This window comes from Podarcis pityusensis (genome assembly GCF_964106645.2).
Source record: "Podarcis pityusensis genome assembly, chromosome: 15".
Taxonomy (NCBI): domain Eukaryota; kingdom Metazoa; phylum Chordata; class Lepidosauria; order Squamata; family Lacertidae; genus Podarcis; species Podarcis pityusensis.
Genome location: NC_138040.1, coordinates 13,880,570 through 13,905,342, shown reverse-complemented (window position 1 = coordinate 13,905,342; position 24,773 = coordinate 13,880,570). Strand labels below are relative to the sequence as shown.

The 24,773-nt window shown below is 47.9% G+C and overlaps 2 protein-coding genes across 4 annotated transcripts in view; one reads left to right on the top strand and one right to left on the bottom strand.

Annotated features, from left to right (window-relative positions):
- LOC308463987 (uncharacterized protein) overlaps window positions 1–7,020 on the bottom strand; it is a 46,954-nt gene extending 39,934 nt beyond the window's left edge. Inside the window, exon 1 of the mRNA XM_080982966.1 lies at window positions 6,565–7,020. The gene's annotated coding sequence lies outside the window, so the exon portion shown is untranslated. The remainder of the gene's footprint in view (window positions 1–6,564) is intronic.
- The window catches only part of POR (cytochrome p450 oxidoreductase), a 51,490-nt gene continuing 30,108 nt past the window's right edge, over window positions 3,392–24,773 (top strand). Inside the window, exons 1-2 of one of the 3 annotated variants that reach the window (XM_080982954.1) lie at window positions 3,392–3,575; window positions 24,114–24,308. In XM_080982954.1, coding sequence (XP_080839080.1) covers window positions 24,127–24,308 — 182 coding nt within the window. In that variant the 5' untranslated portion in view covers window positions 3,392–3,575; window positions 24,114–24,126. Of the gene's footprint in view, window positions 3,576–5,260; window positions 5,296–7,147; window positions 7,281–24,113; window positions 24,309–24,773 lie in introns of those variants that run through there. The other 2 variants (XM_080982952.1, XM_080982953.1) reach the window with 2 other exon arrangements.

Below are 24,773 nucleotides of genomic sequence, written 5' to 3'. Positions count from 1 at the left end.
TGATTCAGGGCAGTGGCAGCTACACTTTGGAACTCCTTGCTCATTGATGTTAGGCAGGCACCTAATTTGTTCCAGATATTTTGCTCCAGAGTGCCTATGCAGGCATGTAATTTTAGCCTGCAGCCTCAATCCATTATTTTAGTGTTTTATAATTACTGGTTTTATTTCATATTATATTTTTTTAAAAAATGTCACTTGTTTTTTTCCTGTATTTTTGATGAGCATCTTAGGATGTCTAAAATATAGGTCTGGTAATACATATGTACATTTTGTTAAATGTTGAGAGAGAAAGAGAGAGAGACAACAAATGAACAAACAAGAGGCTGTTGCCTAAATATACAGATCAACGCTTGTGGGGAAAGTTGCCAAAGCGAGTAATAGGTGCATCCTTGATACTTCAGGCAATGCAGGGGAAGGAGACGGGAAGCTCCTCAAAGCGAGATAGGCTCGCTGGGGCTTTTATGTGGTGTCAGCTGCCACATCTGGTAAGCTGGAGTAGGTTATGTCTAGCCTTGGCACAAAATCCTATGCTTGGATGGATGCAACAGACTTTCGGACCCTCTGAGTTTTATGTTGCTACAAATAGTTCATCACATTTAACAGTGGTTAGGTTAAACCACTGAGCCTAGGGCTTGCCGATCAGAAAGTCGCGGTGCAAATCCCCGCGACAGGGTGAGCTTCCATTGCTCTGTTTCAGCTCCTGCCAACCTAGCAGTTCGAAAGCACGTCAAAGTGCAAGTAGATAAATAGGTACCGCTCCGGCGGGAAGGTAAATGGCGTTCAGGCGGCTCAATCATGCTGGCCACCTGACCCGGAAGCTGTACACCGGCTCCATCGGCCAGTAAAGCGAAATGAGCGCCGCAACCCTAGAGTCGTCTGCGACTGGACCTAATGGTCAGGGGTCCCTTTACCTTTAACCTTCTGCAGCAGTGGATTAATCAGGCCGGAATACTGGGTGGGTTGATTTTGTGTCGTGTGTGTGTGTGTGTGTGTGTGTGTGAGAGAGAGAGAGAGAGAGAGAGAGAGAGAGAGAGAGGGACTCTATGTGCAAGCCAAATAAATGAAAACAAACAAGCAAAGCACGCTATGCTTTTACTATGCAAGCAAGCTGGCAGGTTTATTTACAGAATGTGAGTCAGCTTGCTTTCTGACATGCTTGGAAAGGGCACCTCTTGTGACCCTGATGTCCTCCAGCACAAAATTTGGGAATAGTCATTCCAAAATAAGCACCAGAATATTTTTGCATCACATAGTTGGGTTGGGTGGCGTAATTAAGAGCAACAAATTTTGGAAAGGGGTTTGTCTATCTATCTGTCCATCTCAAAATATTGTCATCAAACTCGGCACAAGGGTTCCATACCCTCCATACCTTTCCAGGGACAGTTCCGGAATTACTAAAGCCATCCTGCCTTCTGATTTGATCCCAGAACCTCCCTGTTTTCCCCGCCAGTGCTGCCACTGCCAAGCTTGGAGAGGAGGATGAGCTGGCATTTGTCCTGAGCAGTGGTGTCAGCAGCGAGGGAGCATCCTGTGGCCTCCCCATGGGCGCTGCTACTGACTTCCTCCCTTGGGCAGCTTATAGCTGCTCCTGGAGAGCGAGTGAGGAGGATAGGAGGCTGCGGCCGCTAAGACCCAACCCTGTGTGACAGGTGGGCAGAGGGCAGGGTCACCCTGGGTGGGAAGAAAGGGGGAGCGGACTGGAGCGCAAAATGTCTTGACTTTTTCTTATTAAAAAAATCTATTTATGCATCCACATCTAATCTTGCCCCTTTCTAAAATTTATTTATTGGTGTGTGTGTGTTTTGCAAGTCTACCAAAGAATAAAATAAAATAGGGTTTAAGGTTTTTTTACAGGACGGTGGAGGGCATGCATGCTACGTTCTGTTGGTGGAATGGTGGTGACATTCACACTTCTTTGGATAGGAAATGCTGGAGGGGAGGATGAGGGGATCAGTTGGAGTGGGGGGACTGAGCATTGCCCCTATTTTCATCTGAAGAATGTTGGAGGGTATGGAGTTCCCAAGGTGGGGGCAGCAGTTGTTGCTGATGTTTGGCCACCAGCCGCCATTTTGAATCAAGTTAGCAAACCAAAACGTCACTTTGGCACAATTTTTTGGATGCCAGGCAGTATTTTGAATCAAAATGGCGGACTCCAGTGCGGCTTGGCTGTGACTTTTTTGGCATAGGTTTGGCTGCCTCACGATATATTATCATCAAACTCAGTACAAGGGTTCCTGAAGTGGTCTAGCCATGTTCATTGATGTTTGGATACCAGGAGCCATTTTGAATGACTGAGGAAACCCAGCCAGATGAGCGGGGTATAAATAATAAAATGATGATGATGATGATGATGATGATGATGATAATGATAATGATGATGAATCAAGCTGGCAGGCTGAAATATAACTTTGGAGTGACTTTGTCCAGTTTTGATGTGACAGGTCCAAACTCACAAATTGCACTATCCATTTTAAAATCACAATCTTTTTTGGTTTCTACACAGCCCTAGGCAGCACTACATCTCTCCCCGCTAGTGCCCCATAAAGATCGGAAGTTTGAAAGCCATGTGATCTCAATGAAGACAAATGTCACTTTTTCTTTTTTAGCATAGTGGAGCTGGTTTGGAGAAAATGCACCTTTTTTCTCTCCCAGGGTGGACTCTGAAAAAACTGACCCTACAAGTCTCCACACTGAACACTAGGAAAAGTTGGCTGTGATAGGGACCTACTGGCTAGGGCCTGTAACATCACTCACACACATCTCCCTGATATCTGGAGCACTTTTCTCAAGTGCCTGCACCTGGTGAGAGACTCTGGGGTCCTTGAGCTTGGCTTCCTTGGAATGAAGGTCAATGGAGACTGTGGTGTCTTTTGGATATATGGTTTTATTTACACATCTATACCACCTGAGCATAGGATGGATGGGCTCACAGCATTAACACCCTGAAAGATCTGGCCTCCCTTTAAGGTTTCTGGGGAAGCCCCACAGTCAGCTTTGGGTCCAGCTCAGAGCAAGACATTCCTATGTGTCTCCAGCTTCCATAATCAGCCTAAACTTACAAACAAAACTCTGGCCATTGTTATTCTATATTACAAAGTGATGTCTCTTGCAACATGACTCTGTGGCAACAGGGCAATCTGGCCCGGAAGCAAATAGGCATGAATTACCACATTCCACAAGCAAAGGGTTGCACACTGTTGCCTGCGGTATGGTTCACTGAAAAGTTTGCCACCTTTCCAATTTTGGAGAGCCTTCCCCATTGGGACGAAGCCAGCTGTGCCAGCCAATCAGTCTCCACCCTCCTCCTCCATCCCTCCACCCATTTCCGCAACTGACCTCTGGCACAGGCTGAATCTAGCAGGAAGAGGCTTAGGATAAATAAGAAACTCCAAGGCAAAGCTGTGTATTGAGATCCAGAGCAAGGGGCAAAGCCAGCTCGGAGACATCAAGTTCATCATTCATCCAGAGGCACTTTTTCCGTGTGGACCTTACAACGTTTATGTCAGCTGGGTTGCGCAAGAAATAACTATCACTGGGATTTCTTGAAAGAACTTTCATTTCCAACTTCAGAACAGGTTAGTGGTTCTCAACCCTCACCAAAATCAGAGCAGTACAGGGGTACGGCAGGTTCCGGTGGCGTGGCAGCAGCAGGAGGCCCCATTAGCTAAAGTGGTGCTTCAGGTTAAGAACAGTTTCAGGTGAAGAACGGACCTCCGGAACGAATTAAGTACTTAACCCGAGGTACCACTGTATACAACAACTGGGCATGGAACCACACCAGAAAAACCGTATCGGAAAGCTGAAATCAGAAATCAGCTGGCTTTTGTGGAAAGATGTGTCAACAATTGCCTGTCATAAGCCTGACAGGTTAGAAAAGGTTTCAGGAGGTGTTTAAAAGTTGGCACAGAAGCCGCTTGTTAAATCTCTAGTGGCAGAGCATTCCGCAAGACTGGGCTGATGACGCTAAAGGCTCAGCTCCTTGTTGTTGTCAAATGAGTCTCGCCAACCCAGGGAATGACCAGTGGTGCTCTTACAGATGATCTCAGCGATCGAGCTGTGATATAAGGGTTCATGCAGTCCCTTGTTCCCTGGACCCAAGTAGTTCAGGGCTCTGTAAATTACAGCCGACTCACAATTTACATGCATTTAACTTGTGCAATTACAGCTTTGCATGCTTGGGAGAGGGAGGGGGGACTGTCAGTAATCTCACCCACTATCGCACTCACCTGGGGGAGTGTGGTAAGTTAAGTGCTGTGCTTCTTATGGTTTTTATGGGTTGTTTTGACTACACAGTGGTACCTCTGGTTAAGAACTTAATTCATTCTGGAGGTCTGTTCTTAACCTGAAACTGTTCTTAACCTGAAGCACCACTTTAGCTAATGGGGCCTCCTGCTGCCGCTGTGCCACTGGAGCACGATTTCTATTCTCATCCTGAAGCAAAGTTCTTAACCCGAGGTACCCAAGGTACTATTTCTGGGTCTGTAACCTGAAGTGTATGTAACCTGAAGCGTATGTAACCTGAAGCGTATGTAACCCGAGGTACCACTGTTTCTGATTCTAGCTTCAGGCTCTATCCCCGAAACATAACCCCAGTTACAGATAGGTAGCCGTGTTGGTCTGCCATAGTCAAAATAAAAAAAAATCCTTCCAGTAGCATCTTTAAGACCAACTAAGTTAGTTCTTGGTATGAGCTTTCGTGTGCAAGCACACTTCTTCAGATACACAGGCTCATCTCAGCTATCTGCCAATCTCCGATTCCCACCACCCTTCTAAGTAATACCCCTCCCCACCTTCTCAATATATAGAAGGATCTGGTAACTTCTGTTTCAGTGTATCTGAAGAAGTGTGCATGCACACGAAAGCTTATACCAAGAACTAACTTAGTTGGTCTTTAAGGTGCTACAGGAAGGAATTTTTTTACGTGATTATTTGACAGCAAGTCCCATGGATTTCCAGGGGTCTTTTTATTTTATTTTATGGAAGTGGGCTGAAAACGGAAGCAGCAGAATCCTTTGCTTAGAAGAAATGCTTTTCCGTGGGAATAGCTGCTGAGTGTGGTTTAGATTTGAACAGAAGGACGCCAGCTGATTGGTTAAGTATCTGCCTCGCAAACGGAAGATCCCATGTTCAATTCCTAATGGCATCTCCAGGTAGGGCTGGTAAAGATTCCTGCCTGAAACCCTGAGAGCTGCTGCCCATCAATGTAGACCAGAGGTGGGGAACCTGAGGCCAGCCAGATATTACTGGACTCCAACTCCCATCATCGCTAACCAGCATGGCCAATGGCCTTGGAGGGTAAGGCTATCAATTAGCTCCTAGACACAATAATGGCTATGTTTTGGCTCCATTGTGGGAGGCATCAAATGCTTCTGTTACTGAAAACCACAGGAAGAGGAGAGTGCTCTTGCAAAAGTCCTGCTTGGTGATTTCCCACAATCATTTGGCTGGCTACTGTAAGAACAAGGGTAAGGTTGGCCCTGGTGAATGATGACATCCGCAGACACATTTGCCATAGCCCCCCACGTACATTTAGATGTATTTATGCCAGGTTCAAAATGTGACACACTGGGTTTGATTTGTATTGAGGCAAAACATCTAATCCTGGGCAGACTAGCTTTGCTGTCTCTTCTACGCTTATCCTGATAAGCTCCAACAGGATACCTGAAAAAAGAGGAGGGAGGGGAGAGCTTGATTGATTGATTGATTGATTGATTAATCAGTATCAAACAACAACAACAAAATATGGTGCAACCAATCTGGATTGCTTCAAAGGAAGATTGGACAAATTTGTGGAGGCGGAGGCTATCCACGGCTACAAGAGAGCGCTAGTGTGGTGTAGTGGTTAAGAGCAGTAGACTCGTAATCTGGTGAACCGGGTTCGCTTCCCCGCTCCTCCACATGCAGCTGCTGGGTGACCTTGGGCTAGTCAAACTTCTCTGAAGTCTCTCAGCCCTACTCACCTCACAGAGCGTTTGTTGTGGGGGAGGAAGGGAAAGGAGAATGTTAGCCGCTTTGAGGCTCCTTCGGGTAGTGATAAAGCGGGATATCAAATCCAAACTCTTCTTCTTCTTCTACAAGCCATGATGGCTACAGATCGCCTCCACAGAGGAGGCAGAAATGCTTCTGGATTCCAGTTGCTGGAAGCTGTGGGAAGGGAGAGGGCTCTTGTGCTGAGGTCCTGCTTGTGGGGTTCTACCTACTGAACTATTAGTTGGCACTTTAGAGCATCTGTGAGAACAGGATGCTGGACTAGATGGGCCATTGGCTTGATCCAGTAGGGCTCTGCTTATATTCTTGGAAAAGGGGAAAAGATACTTCAGAGGTACGCTAGAAGCCATCTTGAGTGTGAGGACTTGCTCCCTGGGAGAGTCACAGTAAAGACAACCGTGCTGGGCTGCTTCAGCTGGCCCTGGATGAGCTTGGTTCAAGAGCGCGTCAGGCTGTAAAACGCTGCACACAATGGTGCCACCATATAATTAAAATAATCAAGATTACGATGAGTAATGTTACATATTATTAGCATAGAATTTTATATAATTACTTATATAAAAGCAACCCCATTACCTTAATAAATTCTCCTGCTGATTGAAGCTCTGGAAATGTGAGGAAATGTCAGCAGCCCTCTCCCTGGGGGCTTCGCCTGTTTCACGGTGAGGCTGACCCCCATTAGAGACAAAGAAATGGGTTTTGCATTCTCCTGAAAGTAAACTCCACCTCCAATGAGTCAGTGATGATATTATTATTATTATTATTAAGCCTTCAGAAGGGACTTTTGGACCAGTCAGGCTGGTCAGTTTGGCACCCTTGCTGCTTTTTTTTTAATGCATATTTTCCTGCTGCTTCTGTTCGAAAAAGAAGGCGTCATCAATGCTTCAACCTAAAACAAAACTTACAGTCTGGTTCGCCTTGCAAAAGGTCCGACTAATTGGCCTTCTGAGAATCCACTCCTCCCCACCTGCGCATGCGCCGTCCCTTTAAAGTAGGCCTCCCTTCGGCTCCGAGCAGGACGGGATGTACCATTACGCGCGCATATAGAGGGGGAGAGGAAGATTGAGAGGCGCGTTGGGAGCACCCGCCTTGCCATGAACGGGGACGGTGGAGGGATGCCGTTTGCTACTCCCCCGCGTCTCTCAGTGGTAGATTCCTCCCTCCTCTGGCTCCGCCCCCTTCTCCCCTCCCTTTCTCTTTCTCTCTCCCTGCGCGAAGGGAAGGCCCTGCTCGGTTCTGCTGCTCCTGCCGGCTTGCACTTCCCAGCGCCGCTTTCTAGAGGGGGCTCCTCGGTGAGTGGCGGGGGAAGGGGCCCGGACGCCTAGGTTCTTGGCGGTGGGCGGGGGGGGGGAGGAAGAAGAGCAGGACGCCTGGGTCGCTTTTGCTTTAAAGAGGCTGAGAGCTGAGGCCGGACGCCTGGGTCCCTTTTAGAAACTGGGTGGGGGAAAAGCGGAGAGTAGAATCTGCTGGACGCCTGGGTCCCTTTTGCTTTTGAAAGAAGGAGGGAGAGTAGAGGTCGGTCTCCTGGGTCCCTTTAAAGGGAGGGGGAGTACAGAGTCTAAGCCGGACGCCTGGGTCTCTATAAAAAAGGTGGGTAGAGTAGAAGCCGGACGCCTGGGTCCCTTTCATTTGTAAAAGAGGAAGAGAGTTAGCAGCCGAACTCCTGGGTCCATTTTGCTTTGAAAAGGAAGATGTGAGCGGAGGCCGGACGCCTGGGTCCCTTTAAGTAAGAAGTAGAGGAAAGTTCAGATTCGTGCAGGTCGAGTTGAGAAAAGCGTCCTGTGCTTGTTCCGCAAGGACGGGGGGGGGGGGAAGGGGCTGAAGGCAGCAAACAGCTAAATAAATCGGGGACCCCCTTTTCAAGGGGGCGTTTCAAGGGTGTCTTACAGAACCAGGAGTCATAGGGTTTCTCTGGTAGTTAAATGCGAATGGTGCTGGACTCCTGGGTTCACTTGGGACGCGGAGGAATGAAGTGAACTCAGACCTCTGAATTTTCTTTTAAGGTCTTAAAATATATGTTATCTCTTTGCTAAGTCTGCGACTTCTGAGTTCCTTTGGAGCTGCTGCAGGGCTTCCTTCTTCTTTGAGGAACAAGGAGTATGTTTCGAAGAGCCAGAGTTCCCCAGCATAACAGATAAAAATCAAAGCCTTTTAAAAACAGCAATCATACACACAGATTTTTACTGTTGTTGTTGTGGAGATGAAATGTGGATAGGTGGGAGAACCGTGTATTTGTCCTTTGAGGGAAAAGATGGGATATAAAGACAATACAGTGGTACCTCGGGTTACAAACGCTTCGGGTTACAGACTCCGCTAACCCAGAAGTAGCACCTTGGGTTAAGAACTTTACTTCAGGATGAGAACAGAAATTGCGCGGCGGCAGCGGGAGGCCCCACTAGCTAAAGTGGTACCTCAGGTTAAGAACGGTTTCAGGTTAAGAACGGACCTCCAGAACGAATTAAGTTCTTAACCAGAGGTACCACTGTAAATAGATGTGTCTCAGGGTTGGGGACCACCTGTGCAGCTCTGAATGTTGCTGTACTGCAACTCCCATCATCCCTGTCCATTGGCCATGGTAGCTGGGGTTGCTGGGAGCCCGAATCCAAAAAACATAGTGAGGACTACAGGGTGTCCTCCATCCTTGATGTTGAGGGTGGGCTCCTTCCTTCGGGACCCTGGGGCTTTCAAATCCTTGCAGGCACTTTGATCCTGGCTACATGTATACTTTACCAGAACTGTCTATCAGAGAGAGCTTGTGCTCTGGAAAGAAGCTACAGGGGGAAAGGCAGGGGATAGATAAATATGTAATGATGATGATGATGATGATGATGATGATGATGATGACAGCTCAGTTGGTAGACCATGAGACTCTTAATCTCATGGTTGTGGGTTCAATCCCCATGCTGGGCGAAATATTGCAGGGGTTGGACTAGATGACCATCGGGTCCCTTCCAACTCTACACTTCTTTGAATGGAAGCCAGATTCTGGAGCGTTGCTTGCTGTGGGGGTTATGCAATGTGGACACCAAGGACCTCCTGAATAAGCACAGTGTTTGTGAGCCAGGAGCACTTGTTCAGTTTTCTGGACCGTGGATAATAAGAACCAACTTCTTTGGGATTAGATGTGACAGCAAGGAATGTTTTGACTATCATGGCCCCCTGGACTCCAGTCTTTTCTGGAGCATGGGCATCAACAGCTTTTCCCCAAGCAAACTCAGACGTCTTTCACCTGGTTTTACTTGGGAGTCCTGGTAGATGGTTTTTTCTCTCCTTGCCTTTCAAAGCACGTTTTATAGGTGGACTGAGAACTATATGCTGTCCCCTGGTATCGGAGGCAGTATGCTGGGGATCTTGAGCACTGTTGTGTTCAGGTCCAAGGGATCTGGTTAGCCACTGTGAGAACAGGTTGCTGGACTATAACCCCCCCCCCCCATCCCCTTTGGCCTAATTCAGCAACCAGGCACGTCTTAGGTCATGTGACTCTTCAATGCTAGGTGTGACTTCAGATGTTAGTAGCAGATTATAGTGACTCTGATTATAGGAGATTGTTTTATTAGGCCACTTTTGCACCGCCCGTCAGTCAAGGCCTCTAGCTGATTTGTGAAGTAATAAAAACAAGAAACTATGAAATGCAACCAATATTTCCTAAAAAATCAAGATGCGAAAAACAGTGCTGGCTAGGGCAAAACTAGCCAAAGGGTGTGTATGTGGGTAGCTTAATGAAACCCACAAGTACCCATTTCCTTCCCCATGCCTGTTTAAAACCAGTAAAAGATTGTGGTGGTGGATAGTTAAAGTCACAAGCCCTTTCCATAATTTTAGTTCTCCACACACATATTATATGTCTTCTGATTATGAATTTTGAAACAGTGTAGTGTTATAAAAACGTTGCCAGTATATTATTGGCCGACGTGTTGCTTGTTGCTGTTCAGAATGTTCTGTTTTCCAGCCCTGGTTGCGCGGACCTGCTTTGGGTCCAAGCTTCCTGAGCACGTTTGTTTGTTAAAGCTGCGTGTTCCTCCCTGTGATACTTGGAAATTATTTCTCTCTTGTTGCATAAGGCCCTCAACTTTGCTTGTTCCTTTCCAACACTTGAGGAAGGAACAACCTCAGGTTTTTGCTTAGGGTCTGGCTCCTTGCCAGGCTGTTGCATTTAAAGGGACGGCGCCATCTGTTGGCTCAAGGGCACCATTGCTTCCATTAGGACAAGGTCTCCCAAGAAGCCTAAGCTGTTTGGGCAGTCCTGGTCTGGCACTGGCCTTTGGGATAACCTTTGCCATGACTTGGCAGGGTGGTGTCTTCTCTCTGCGTAAGCCAAGCTTGGCATGTGCCCCAGAATGCACTGAACCTGGCCCTGGAATGGGGTTCATTCTTGGTCTCTGGTTGGCCAGGTGCTTTGAGAATATCCCTCCCACACTCCAACCAATTTGTATCATGAAACTTTTGCATTGCATAATATTTCTCTTTCCCTGCCGTGAAGTTCTTCCAATGGAGAAGGTTTAGGGCAGGCATAAGCAAACTCGGTGCCCTCTAGATGTTTTGGGACTACAACTCCCATCATCCCTGACCACCGGTCCTGTTAGCTAGGGATGATGGGAGTTGTAGTCCCAAAACATCTGGAGGGCCGAGTTCGCCCATGCCTGGTTTAGGGCCACAGTAACCCCATGCATTCTCAGTGCTTTGATGCCACTTTAAGCAGTTATGGCTCCCCCCCCCCCCCCAATTTTGGGAGCTGCAGTTTAAGGGCGCTGGGAGCATTTGCATGAAAATACCCACCACCTGGTTTAAAGAGTGGCCCCATTTTAGCCATGCACAAACCAAGTGTTAAAGACACTCAGATATATAAGCTGGGCAACAGTCACCAAAATGGAATGCCTAGTTGCCATTTTTGGGCCAAACGCCTCAAAAGCCATATTTTTCAATATGATTTTTTGGTTCCTGAATTTCATTCTGATTGTGCAGATAAAATTTAAGGGGTAGAATTCTACAGGATGTGTTGCTGGTGTGTGAAAAACAGTAAAGATCCAAGGATCCCCAGGCATGCTCTGCCAAATGGTGGAGATGTCGGGGCCATTCTGGCAGTATTTGGGGATAGTCAGATTATTTAGATATCAGAATTCAGAAATCAACCCTTAGATATATTGGAGACCAAGTTCCTCAAGCATTTGATAAATAATCAACTGTACAGCATAACTTTTACTTGCTGGGTGCTGAAGGCAAATTGTGCACAAAAAATATCAGGAGACCGCAGGCTTAATAGACTATAGGGTTCAAAATGCCCTAGGCAGTGGGCACATTTTGTGCTTGGTGTGGGTCCAGTTGCAACCACATGGAGATCTCTGGGTGGCAGGTTGGTGACTGACATCTCTCCATCTGACTGGCCTCTCCAGCTTTCTTAAGCAGGTAAACAGAAGAGCTTATTTCTTGCATTTATATTCCACCTTTTTCTCCATTTAGTACATGGTTCATTCTCCTCCTTGGCTAATCCTACAACGACCCTTTGAGGTAGGTTAGGAGGCTGTGACTGATTCCAAGGTCACTCAGTGAGCTTCCTGACTGAATGGGGATTCGAACCCTGATCTCCCAGGTCCTAGTCTGGCACTCTAAGCCCTATACCCCACTGGCTTGCTAGAGTATGCTATGGGGCAGCTCTATAAATTGAGTAGGTAAATAAATATGAGGAAAGCAAAATGTCACTTTGTAAGGATCTGAAATATTTTCCTTGAAGCTTGCATTTGTTTTATTCTGGATTGTTTTATTTGATGTTTTTATGTGGTGTAAACCACTTAGAGATTTCTTCTTTAAAATATAAAGCAATATAGAAATGATATTACATTCGGAAGTCGAATGCTTTGTGAGACGAACGTTTTGGCTCCCAAACGCCGCAGACCTGGAGGTGATTGTTCTGGTTTGCGAACGTTCTTTGGAACCTGAACATCCGTTGCGGCTTCCATGGCTTCCGATTGGCTGCAGGAGCTTCCTGCAGCCAATTGGAAGCTGCGCTTTGGTTCCTGAACGTTTTGGAAGTTGAACAGACTTCTGCGGTACGACTGTATAATTATTATAATTATTATTTATTAATCCCCACAGGGGGAAAGATGGCACCTAGACATTCTGTTGTGACCGTAACCTAGGTTTAAGGTGCCATTTGGCAATTGGCTTATATATCTATGTTTCTATCACTGGACCTCAAAAGGGTAATCAAATCCACCCCTTTGCAATGCAGGAATCACAGCTGAAGAGTCCCTTGGGAAAGGCTACTGTCAGGAAAACTTGCAGTCTTGGGGACAAGTCTTTCTCTGAGCTTCTTTTGCAAGCCATTTTGGAGAGGGTTGTGTTGAGTGGCTGAGCTGTAACTGATCTCCCTGAGACTCTGTTTGAATAAAGAGACTCTCATCCCCGCCCTGCTATTGAGATTGTGTTGCTAACTGGCATGATGAATGCATAAATGCCTTCTTTGGTATTATATAACTGCCCTGTTGCTTATGGCTGGATGTTGTTCTTAAAGCTGTGCTGGAGCCGTTCTGGGGAAATGTGAGGTGTTATTTACCCAGGTTTGGTGGGGCATCTTGATCTGCCTGAGGTGCGATGGGTGGAATATACAGACCATGCCCACCTCACTGGCACTGGGCACCACTACCGTGACAATCCCTGAGTCTTGCCTTGGCCATGTTCCCATAATTCCATGCAGTCTTCCCATAAGTCCTCTCAAATTGCTTCTGAAAGTGGAAATTGCCTTGTAGGGACAGCCTGGGAAGCTACAGCTTTATTTCTTTTTACACTTTTATAGGGCTGCCATCCATATATGGGATTTGTCTGTTGAAAACAGCGTCCAGGAAAACCCGGGCGTATGGCAACCCATGTCGAAAGTGTTGGATTTTTTGGGTCAAATTTCTTTAAAAATAGCTTTAAAAATACATTTTTGGGGGAGGTTTTGCAAAAAAACTCTGCAGGTTTGCATGCGCCGTACGTAGCGACGCTGCACATGCGCTGTACATAGCAGTTTGCCAGCAGCGGTGCTCCAGCGCCGTATGGACGGTGCCGGGATCCTCTGCTCACCGCTGCACCTGCGAATGGAGGATCGTCTACATGCGGCTATAGCGGCGATGGAGGGATCCCACCGCCGTCTGTACGGCGCTCGAGTGGCACCAGCGGCAAACTGCTATATACGGCGCATGTGTGGCGTTGTTACATACAGTACATGTGTGCGATGCCGCACATGTGCTGTACATGGTGGTTTGCTGCCAGCCCCGGAATCCTCTGCTCGCGGCTGCAGCCTCAAACGGAGGATCCTCCACATGCGGTGGCAGCGGCGTGATAGCTGTTGGCGGCGTGGCGAGCCCCCACGGGGTGTCTTCTTGTAACTCCCCAGACATGGCACCCAGGGCGCCCCCCCCGTTGCGACACCACTGTGGGGGGGCTAACGCTGTTATCGTATTAACAGCTAAGCATATGGTTGTGTCCTTGACTGTATCTCACCTGTTAACTCGGATAACCAGTTGGATAGCTGGATAGCTCAGTTGGTTAGAGAGTGGTGCTGGCGTCGCCAAGGTTTGTAGGTTTGATCCCCGTATGGGACAGCTGCATATTCCTGCATTAGAGGGGGTTGGACTTGATGATCCTCAGGGTCCCTTCCAACAGTATGATTCTGTGAGATATCTGAGAGATAACATTCTTGGTTTAAGGGGTCCAGTTGGCTGGTGACAAATTGCCAGTGGAAGACCCTTTGTCAGACTCTTAAAACGTGTGGAGCTGGACATCATGGTATGGCTTGTCCAAAAGCAGGCTCCTCTATTTAGCCTATTGTCAACTGATAGAATTGAACAGTGACTCTTAACCTTTTTGGGACCGCAGATCCCTTTGAGAATCTGATGAAAGCTATTTGCCAGAAAAATTCATACAAACACAAAATGTTGCATGCAAATTATTTTATTTCACTGGGGGGTGGGAATCTGGTTCACAGACCCCCCTGAAGCCCATCCATTGACCTCCTGGGATCCATGGACCCCTGTTTAGGAATCCCTGATCTAGATCCCTGATTAGTGGACTGTTTCATTCCATACAAACACTGCCTTTGACAGAGTTGGACCATTGGTGAGGCGTTCACAAAGTAAAGGAAGGATTGAACTCTGATTAATAAGAATACACACAGAGACTTGAACCAGCAAGACTCTTGGAAGGGTGCGTATAATAATCTCTCTCTGTTCGTGCCTCCACCCCTCGGTCCAGGTCGTTCTAATCACAAAAGAACTTTTACAGAGTGTTCGTAAGAACCAATCAGATTTTATCTGAGCATTTCAACAAACCCCATGTGGGAACAAAGTTAAACTATCAAAACTAATTAAGCATGGGGTAAATAAAACAGAACTACAAAGGAGAGCATTTGGCAACCCTGAGGTCATAAACAAGCAATATATATGATAAGAAGGATGGCCAGCAGGACAGGATCATTATCACCTTCAGGTGAGATCTGTTTCCTGGCCCTAAGATTAACATCCTGGGATTAACATATCAGAAAGGCTACTTCAAAGAAACTGCCCACTGTCTCTGATGACCCAGGACCCTGCCTGTCTAAGTGTGTATGTGGCTTGTGAAGACAGAGAAATGGAACAGGGATGCAGAGGGGTGGATTGATCAAAAATCATATCAAAATAGTTTAAACCCAGTCAACGCAATGCTTTCATTGCTGACACAGATGGCTTACTCTATATTTGTTATAATTCCTTATAGCAATCCCACCTGATCACTACAATTGGTCCATCTAGCTGAGCATCATCTACACTGACTGGCAGCAGCCCTTCAGGCTTTCAGGCAGGGGTCTCTTCCAGCCCCATGCTGGGGGATTGAACCTGGAATCTTTTACAAAAGCAGGTGCTCTCCCAGTGAGCTACAACGCTTCCCTCTAAATCAGGCATGGGGACCACGGGGTCCTCTGAAATGTTGTTGGACTCCCAACTCCCATCAGCCCCAGCCAGCACGGCCAAAAGCCTGGGATGATGGGAGTTGTAGTCCAGCAACATCTGGAAGGTCATAGATTAAAGCACACTTTAATGATTCTTTGTGTGTATTTGCATACAGTTTAGAGCAGGAGGTAGGGGATCGTGCTGGTTAGCTGTGTCTTCTGGTCCAGAGGAATAGGTTGCCCACATCGTCTCTAGAAAAGGAATTCAGAAAGCAGGAGCGTTGGTTTCAAAATCGCTTTTCTTGAATTTTGACTTTAAAAATCTTCTTGGTGAAAGAGCTGGGGAGGATCTCCAAAAACTAATTCAGTATTGTTTCAAGAGAGGCTGTCAGGCAGATGTTTTCCTATCTCAGGCGGAGTGTTTAAATGTCAGATCGACTCCATCTGAGGTCACTGCAACTACCCAAAATATGAAATTCTGCAAATTGCACCAAATTATGTACACTCAAGAGGTTCTTTCAGTCCCATTTTGCTTTCTATAGCCTCTTGTCTGAATAAAACTCAAATTACCTGTAGTGGGCAGATTAACAGCTCTCGAAAAGCAAACTTGCTCAGATAATATTTACGCGCTTGTGTGTGTATGTGTGTATTACGTGTCCCACGCCTGCTGCAAGAGACCAAAAGAGCCCTGTGTTTAATGGCTCTTATGTAAGACACATGGGGCAGAGAATGTAACTTGACCCTAACTCTACGGCTAATCTTTGCACAAAACATTATAGCTGGGCGGCTTCCGTGCATGCTCTCAGACAAGGTGTGCTCTTCAAAATGGATTAACACCTGAGAGGTTTGGGTTTTGCGGTGGCCAACCCTGCAACGTGAGCAGAGACGACATTGTGGCTTTCAGTGTTTTGGTGGCATGTGTTTTTGAAAGCTTTGCCTTGCCCTTTTCAGATGGTGCTGCCCCCTTTCAGATGCACCTGACTGGTATTACTTTTAATCAGCCAGGTTTGGTGATAGAGCATCTGCTGTGTATGCAGGAGGTCACAGGTTGAATCCCCAATGCCGTCTTTTGGTAGGGCTGAGAATGTCCCTGGCCTGAAACCCTAGAGAGCTGTTGCTGCCAGCCTGTGTAGACATTGTTAAGCTAGATGGACCTTTGCCCTATGGTGCCAGGGCAGGCTGCAGCAATTAAAACACGATATTAAAAACTGTTTAAAGCAACTTCCAATCGCAGAAATAGAGTGGACCCAAGAAGCGTACACCTGACCTCAGGTGTCAAAAGCCAGGGTAAAAAGGCACGTCCTCAGCATTTACGAGTTCACAGCTTAGGGGGCTACAACAGAGAAGGCGATCTCCCAACCCCACTGAGGATAGAGGAACAGTCAAGAGGACCCCCTCTGCTGATTGTTGTTTAGTCATTTAGTCGTGTCTGACTCTTCATGACCCCATGGACCATTGTGCCCTCCATCTTTCCCAACATCAGGGTCTTTTCCAGGGAGTCTTCTCTTCTCATGAGGTGGCCAAAGTATTGGAGCCTCAGCTTCAGGATCTGTCCTTCCAGTGAGCACTCAGGGCTGATTTCCTTAAGAATGGATAGGTTTGATCTTCTTGCAGTCCACGGGACTCTCAAGAGTCTCCTCCAGCACCATAATTCAAAAGCATCAATTCTTTGGCAATCAGCCTTCTTTATGGTTCAGCTCTCACTTCCATACATCACTACTGGGAAAACCATAGCTTTAACTATATGGACCTTTGTTGGCAAGGTGATGTCTCTGCTTTTAAAGATGCTGTCTAGGTTTGTCATCGCTTTTTTCCCAAGAAGCAGGCGTCTTTTGATTTCATGACTGCTGTCACCCCCTTTGGGGGTGGGCGGTCTGTAGGGAAAGAAGCTGTCTTTCAAGCATTTGGAGCCTGAGGCCTTAAAACGCTAATATGAGCACCTTGAATTGTGCCTGAAAATGGACTCTCAACCCATGCAGCTCTTTGTGAACAGGGGTTGTCTGAGATCTAAACGAGACCCCAGCCAGTATGGCTGCTGCATTTCGGACCAGTTGAAGTTTCTGCGTCGTCAAGGGTAGCTGGATAAGCAAATGGGTCCCTGCCCCAAGGACCATGCAGCTCTAAATTTGGAGCGGGTGGGGAGGAAAATATGAGGGCTCAGATTTAGCTGGAGTCTTAAGTAATGAACATAGGAAGCAACTTCTATGAACTGAAGCCACTGGTCTATCCAGCTTGTATTGTCTGCCCCAGGAATGGGGAATCTGTGGTTCTTCAGGTGTTGGGCTGTCTCTGTCAGCTGGCTTACAGTCTGAAAAGACTAACAACAACAACAACACATATAAAAACATAGTAAAACGTCAGACATTACACACTTCCTGGTACTAGCCTGTTACTGGCCTGACATTCTTAATTTTTAAAATAATAATAATTCCCTCTGCAGTAATGTCAAAGAGATAAACCTGACATTTAGAAGACATCTGAAGGCGGGCCCTGTTCAGGGAAGTTTTTAATGTGTGACATTTTAATGTATTTTTAATCTTTGTCGGAAGCTGCCCAGGGGTACATAATAATAATAATAATAATAATAATAATAATAATAATAATAATTATGCTGAACAGTTTGGGAAGAGTCAAAAGCTTCTGTTGTGTCCTGGGGTAACAGCACATGTCCCACTGGGTGGAACTCGCACCCAGATCTGGGTGGGAGGCGAGAGTGACAGGTGAAATCCTAGGCGTTCGCGCGCCAGCCTCCTCCTCCTCCCACTGCATCTTGAGTAACTTAGTTCCCTGCCCTATCAACAGTTGCAGTTGTCCCATTCCACACGTACACAACTCTATGCACTGGTCTACCTGGTGGGTAAGTGGTTTATCTTTGCTTCTGTATAGGTGAGATGTAGGAATTGCCACACTGCTCAGGGGTAGAGCACCCACCTCCCATACAGAAGGGACCAGGTTCAATCCCGGATGCCTCCGATTAAAAGTATCTGGCGGGGGGACCGGACATGGTATTTTCCAAAATGCTTCCTTCAGATGTGGATGGCAAAGGCAGCCATAGCAGAGGTTACTGTCACAAGAGAGAACATCCCTCTTCTAAGAGGTCCTGTGGCCCAGTGGTAGAATCTCTGCATGCAGAAGGTCCCTGGTACCAATTGCATTTCCAGGCAGGTCTGTGGCAATAAATCAATGGGTTGCTATATACAGTCATACCTCGGGTTACAGCCGCTTCAGGTGGTGTTTTTTCGGTTTGCGGACTGCCGAAACCCAGAAGTACTGGAATGGGTTACTTCCGGGTTTCGACAGTTGTGCATGTGCAGAAGCGCTAAATCGGAACCCGCGCGTGTGCAGACACGGCTTGCGAACGTGCATCCCGCACGGATGAAGAGTTTGGATTTGATATCCCACCTTTCACTCCCTTTAAGGAGTCTCAAAGCGGCTCACATTCTCCTTCCCCTTCCTCCCCCACAACAAACACTCTGTGAGGTGAGTGAGGCTGAGAGACTTCAGAGAAGTGTGACTGGCCCAAGGTCACCCAGCAGCTGCATGTGGAGGAGCGGAGACGCGAACCCGGTTCACCAGATTACGAGTCCACCGCTCTTAACCACTACACCACACTGGCTCTCACACTGGATCACGTTCGCAACCCAAGCGTCCACTGTACCAAACAGATTGGGACTTGGGGGTCACCGTGCCAGAAAGGTTGGGAACCACTGGGCCAAAAGTCATGCACTTAATTTAATTTCTTTTGGTTGGGTGATAAAAACTTTAGAGACAGTTAATGAGCTTTTTGATGCAGTAAGTTTGATCTCAGTTGACCAGTCCCAGTGTTGTCTACACAGACTGGCAGCCGCTCTCCAGGGGGGACATTCCTAGTCCTACCTGGAAGATTCCATTGGGGATTGAAACTGGGAGCTTCTGCCTCCAAAGCAGATGCTCTGCCACTGAGCTGTTGCCCGTCATCTAAAAGCAAGCTAAGGTTCTAGTCCTCATGCCTCTGGACAAATGACTGAATTAAACAGGAACATGAGATGCTGCTTTAAATTGAGTTAAGCCACTGGGTCCATTTCGCTCAGTAGTGCCCGCCTTGGCTGGCAGTGGCTCTTCAGGGGATATTTTCAACCCTCCGTAGAGATGCCAGCGATTGAACCTTCTACATACAGAGCAGACCACTGAGCCTATAGCCCTTTCAGATTGGCATCTGTGACAGGCAGCAAAACAATAATAACACCACAGAGTTGGGAGGGGCACCAGGGGTCATCTAGTCTGACCCCCCGCTCACAGCCAAAGAATTCCTGCCAGGTGGCCACCCAACCTCTGTTTAAATGCCTCCAAGTTCTTCCTAATGTTTATGATGCGGAACTGGTTGTCCGTAGTGCTAGGCACTGTTCACGGTGGCTTTTGCCCTGGAGTCCTTTGTCCTGTGCTCTCAGCTGATCACCTGGCTCCTGAGGAACGTGACTCTCAGCTGCCCTTCCCAGCCACAGGCGGATAAGCCTCCATTGTGTTGCTCCACGGTTGCATCAACCCTGCTTGCACAACGTGACTTTGGAGCGTAGAGAGCTGGCACGATGTGTGCGGGAGGCTGGGCTCAGTGCCCCGCAGGAGGCATTTCCGTTCCGTGGTGGTTGTGTGTGGGCCGTTGTGCCGGGAAAAGTTGCCACGCCGGCCTCTTTCCTCACAAGTTTACCAGCTGGCCTGGAATAGGGGACAGCACCGGGTTGCCTGCCTGAAACAGGGGTGTTGGGTGGATGAGATGACGGCAAACCACTTCTCTTCCGGCAGCTCTCCGGTGCCACCTGGTTTCTGCACGACTGAGGAAGTCCTTTGCCCACACGTCACACTCAAGCCTTGCTTGTTGACACGCTACCAAGAAAATCACAGCTTTGTAGGGGATTCTTGGCACCCGTGCCCACGCTCACCAATAAGAACGGCAGGGAGAAATCCAGGTGTTTTATCTGAGAGGCAAGGCCAGCAGGGAGAAGTGGGAGTTCAATTTACGACACCGATCTGGACAGTTTGGGAGATGTCAAAATGGCAATCCTTAGCTGGAAGATTTTTTCCCTTTAAAATATAAAATGGCGTAGAAATGAAATGAACATCAAGAACCACAAGCCCTACAGGGGGAAAGAATGGCGCCTAGACATACCATAATTGAGCTTTAAGGTGCTATTTGGCAATTAGCTTCTATACCTGAGTTTCTAACATGGCCTCATTCCATTTGATTCCAGTTTTTTATTGCATTTATATCCCCCCCCCCTTCTTCTCCAAGGAGCTCAAAGTGGTCTACATACCCCCCCCCCCATTTTATCCTCACAATGACCCTTTGAGGTACAGTGGTACCTTGGTTCTCGAACTTAATCTGTTCCGGGAGTCCGTTCGACTCCCAATACCATTCGAAAACCAAGGCGCGGCTTCCAACTGGCTGCAGGAGCTTCCTGCACTCAATCAGAAGCTGCAGTGGACGTTTGGCTTCCCAAAAATGTTTGCAAACCGGAACATTTACTTCCGGGTTTGCCGCGTTCAGGAGCCAATTTATTTGGCAACTAAGCCGTTTGGGAACCAAGGTTCTCCTGTAGTTTATGCTAAGAGGCAGTGACTGGCCCAAGGTCACCCAGGGAACTTCGTGGTCAAGTGGAGAGCTGAACCCTGGTCTCCCAAGGTCCTAATCTGACACTCTAAACACTACACCACTAGTGGCTCTCGAGTCAGAACATTGGTCCATCTCATCCTGTATTGTCTACACTGACTGGCAGCAGCACTCCAGGGTTCCAGACAGGGAACCCTCCCAGCCCTACTTGGAGATGGTGATGGAACTTGGGACCTTCTACATGCAAAGCACCTGTTCTACCCCTGGGCTATGGCAGTTCCTAACCTGCTTTATACGCAACTAAACTATTGGTTCCTCTAGCTCAGGCACCCTCTAGGGCAGGGGTCTGCAACCTTTAAGACAAAAAGAGCCACTTGGACCCGTTTCCGAAGAAAAAAAAACTGGGAGCCGCAAAACTCGTCATTATAAAAATAACCTTTTTGTCACTTTTTTATTATTTCTTTGTTTGACCCCTCAGAATTACTCTTCCTCATAGAAATAAACGTTAAATTAACAAGTTACCTTTTTGTGTGTGTGTGTTCTTCACTCCCCTTCAAAACAGTGACCAGCGTACATGCCCCCTTTCAATGCAGTGACCAGCGTACATGCCCCTTACAATGTAGCGGGCGGGCGGGAAGGTGACGTCGGGACGGTGCATGACTAACGCACGCACCGCCCCCATGTGACGTCACAGCCAGTACAGCGCCCGCCACAGTGGGGAGTGTCAGGGCGCACAATGCGCCTCCTCCCCTCGCTAGTATCCGCCCCGGAGCCGCGGCAAAGGTCTAAAAGAGCCACATGCGGCTCCGGAGCCGCGGGTTGCAGACCCCTGCTCTAGGGTTTCAGGCACAGGATATTCCATCCCTACCTGGAGATGCCAATTGGGGATTGAATTTGGGGCCTTCTGCATGCAAGGCAGGTGCTCTTCCACTCAGCTGTGGCCTTTCCCAAAGGATGCTGGACTGGGTGAGCTTCTGGCCTGATATAAATTGGGGCTCTTGTCCACAAGGATTCTTTGCTTTCAAGGCACAGAAGCACGACCACCTCATCTAATCCAACTGCATTCTTGCACCAGATTGGAATACAAATGTTGTCCTCTCTTGAACTCTGCCTCCTTTCTCTCTTCACCAAACTCCTCCAGCATTCTGCTCATTCCTCTGAGCCACTCCCGCTTCAAATCCTTTCTTACATACATATTCACACCTTATTCTTTGACCTGCCTCTTTTTCTCCCTCCTCTTTGCCATTTCATCTCCCTCTCCCTCTTTTGGACCCCACCTTTTGCCTTTCCTGCCTCTCAGGCTTTCCATTGGCTGGAATGCTGTGACATCGGAGCATCCTTTGCATGGCCCGGTCCCTCTTAAGACATCAGAGGCTGCCACCATTTATTTTTACCACCTCCAGATGTTTTGGACTGCAGTGGGCTGGGGCTGATTAATTTGGGGTCACAATTCCCATCAGCCCCCAGCCCGCTGAAATTGGCAAAGGTTGGCTTTGAAATGCAGATGAATCAATGCAGAACAGAGTGTGTACTCTGCGTTTACTGTTATAAACACACCTGTCAGGTCACCAATGCTGCCTGGCCTGTTTGACTGCTAACCACCATGCTCTATGAATTCCCTGCCCACTTCTCTTCCTCTCAGGGAAAGCTCTTTTCAGGAGGCAGAAGGTCAAAAATGCACTCAGTAAAGGGTTGTGCCTTTTATATAACCTGAGGACATTTTTGGGTCTTTGAGCCTCTTCCCCCGCCGCCCCCTTCCCACAGCTCAAGCAGGAAGGTGCGCACTGATGAGCCATGGAAAGTGAGTTTTTCCCTCTTACACAACTTGTTGGCTCTTCCCACGCCCTCGATTCCAGAGTCCCAGCTTTCTTGGAGTCTTTCTGAAAGTTGAGATGTAGGAAACAGCCATAATCAGACCCTGCTTAGCTTTGCATATTATCAGGGCTTGCTTCAGGCATAGGTCAGCAACAAACATCACCCCAGGCCAGTGAAGTTAAATCTTTACTCAAGGATACGAACCACAGAGTTCAAGCCTCCACAACTCTTCCTAGCAGGTCTCGCCCCGATAATGCAGTTGCAAGGATCCCTCTCTTAGACTCCTCCTCTCCAGGCTTTCCCCCATGCAGTCTGCACACAACAAATCTTTGCTTTGCTCTTTTCATTCCACTGTGTGTCCTGGGAGACCATGGGGGAGGGGAGCTGGTTGCAGCAGGAGGGGGAGACTTCCTGGATTCTTCAGCTGCCTCTTGGACCCCACTCCTCTCCAGCCTCTGCTTCAGCCTTGGAGTCTGAACCGCGCTCTGCCACAGCCTCTTCCTGCTCACTAAACCCTGTTGCCTCTTTAGCTTCTGAGACCTCTTCCTCCCAGTCTGCTCCCCCTTCTCCCTTGACTACTCATTGCCTATCTCACCACCAGTCCTCTGGCTCTGAGCCGCCTTCTGCGGGTTCCCCAGGGGGTTCCCCAGCCGCTGCCTCGCACAACTCCTCTGCATCCAGACAGTCCATGACACATATGCGCTAGAAGTTTTATTTATTTTAGGATGTGAGAGAGAGGGTGTGTTGGGTGGGAAAGAGAGTGAGCGAAGGGACTGTGGAAACGTCAGTGACGGAGAGGAGGGGCGATGGCATTCCACGCAGGAAACCAATCATTTTATTCTCTGCAGTCAGGCTGTGTCTTTATCCCATTCAACCCCCAGCTAAAACAGAGACGAAAAGCCCACATGCTTCGTTGTTACTAATTTCATTTCTACACCGCTTTATATTTTAAAGAAGAAGCCTCAAAGCGGTTTGCAACACTTTAACATTAAAACATCAAATGAAGCAATCCAGAATAAAACAAATTCTGGAGTGGGTGCCGCTGTCATTTCCCTTCTCTCTGCTGTGGCCCCGTGAAAGTCAAACACAATCCACACGCAGAATAACAGGGAAAGGCTGTGTCTCAGTGGTTAGAGCACCTGCTTTGCAGGCCAAAGGTCCTAGGTTCAATCCCCGGGTAGGTTTGGGAGAGACCTTGGAGAGCTGCTGCCAGTCAGTGCAGACAGTACTTGGATAAATGGGCCAGTGGTCTGACTCAGTATGAGGCTTTCTTTATGACGTTGTTCTTCGGTGCTGCTGGTTTGGATTGTGTGTCTTTCGCCTGTTACGCCATGCTCTCTTTTGTAGCAAAGAATAACACGAGCTGCCTTGAAGTTGACATCTAGAAAGGCAGGATAAAGCTTGCGCCGTTGTGAGAGAAAAGGAATATTTGCCTTCTCTTTGTGGAGTAGACTCACTGACGCACTCATGAGCCTCCCACATGCCTTGCGAAATTTTATAAGGTGTGGCAGTGCTGACAGCGTGCTGTCAAACTCTTATCTCAAGTCAAATCTTCGAAAGTTGTAGCATATACATCACACTACCTTGCTCCTCTCTGTAGGTGGCTGCAGCTACTCTGTTTAAGAAACTCTGGCTATGCTCAGAGGTGCTCTTTATTATTATTTCACAATATTCTGAGGTTGCTTCTTGCCGCTACAGAGCTGATCCCTGCTCATCTCCCCGCAGCCGGGAGGTTGCTTTCGTTCCAGAAGTTCTGCTTTCTTGCCAAGACCTGAAACCGATATGTGACATGTGACGGCTATCTCTTTCTCCTCCTCGCTTTAGTTTTCCCGTTGCCATGGGGACAGCATCATCCAAGGATGACTCTCCCTCCGCAAAGACCCCGGAGGCTTCGGTCCCCTTCAGCATGACAGACGTCTTCCTCTTCTCCATCATCATCGGCCTGCTGACGTACTGGTTTTTCTTCCGCAAGAAGAAAGAGGAGGTCCCCGACTTTACGAAAATCCAGCCGCCAACGGGGTGAGTGGGTTGGTGGCGAGGTACATGGGTTTCACCCATGGCAACTTACACCCAACAGCTTCAGAGAGGCGAGTGCTGGAGTCACGTTGCACATGCAGCCTTTGGAAAGGGTTTGGAAGCTTCCGCTGGCCCCAAATCCTGTGGCCAGACTGGTGTCTGGGCCTAGGTACAGGAAGCACGTTAAGACAACTTCAGTGGCTAGCAGTCTGTTTCCAGGCACAGTCCAAACTGATGATTATGTCCTACAAAGCCCTAGGTGTCTTGGGCACAGGCTACCTGAAAGATCGTGTCTCCCTACACGAACCTGCCTAGTGAGTCCCTTCTCTTGACCCCACCAACACCAGAGGTGTAGCTGGTGGTGACCCACGAGAGAGCCTTTTCTGTGGCTGCTCCCAGATTGTGAGATCCCCTCCCAGGAGAGGTTTGACTCCCTCCTTCCCTGTTATCCTTCCACCAGCAGGCTAA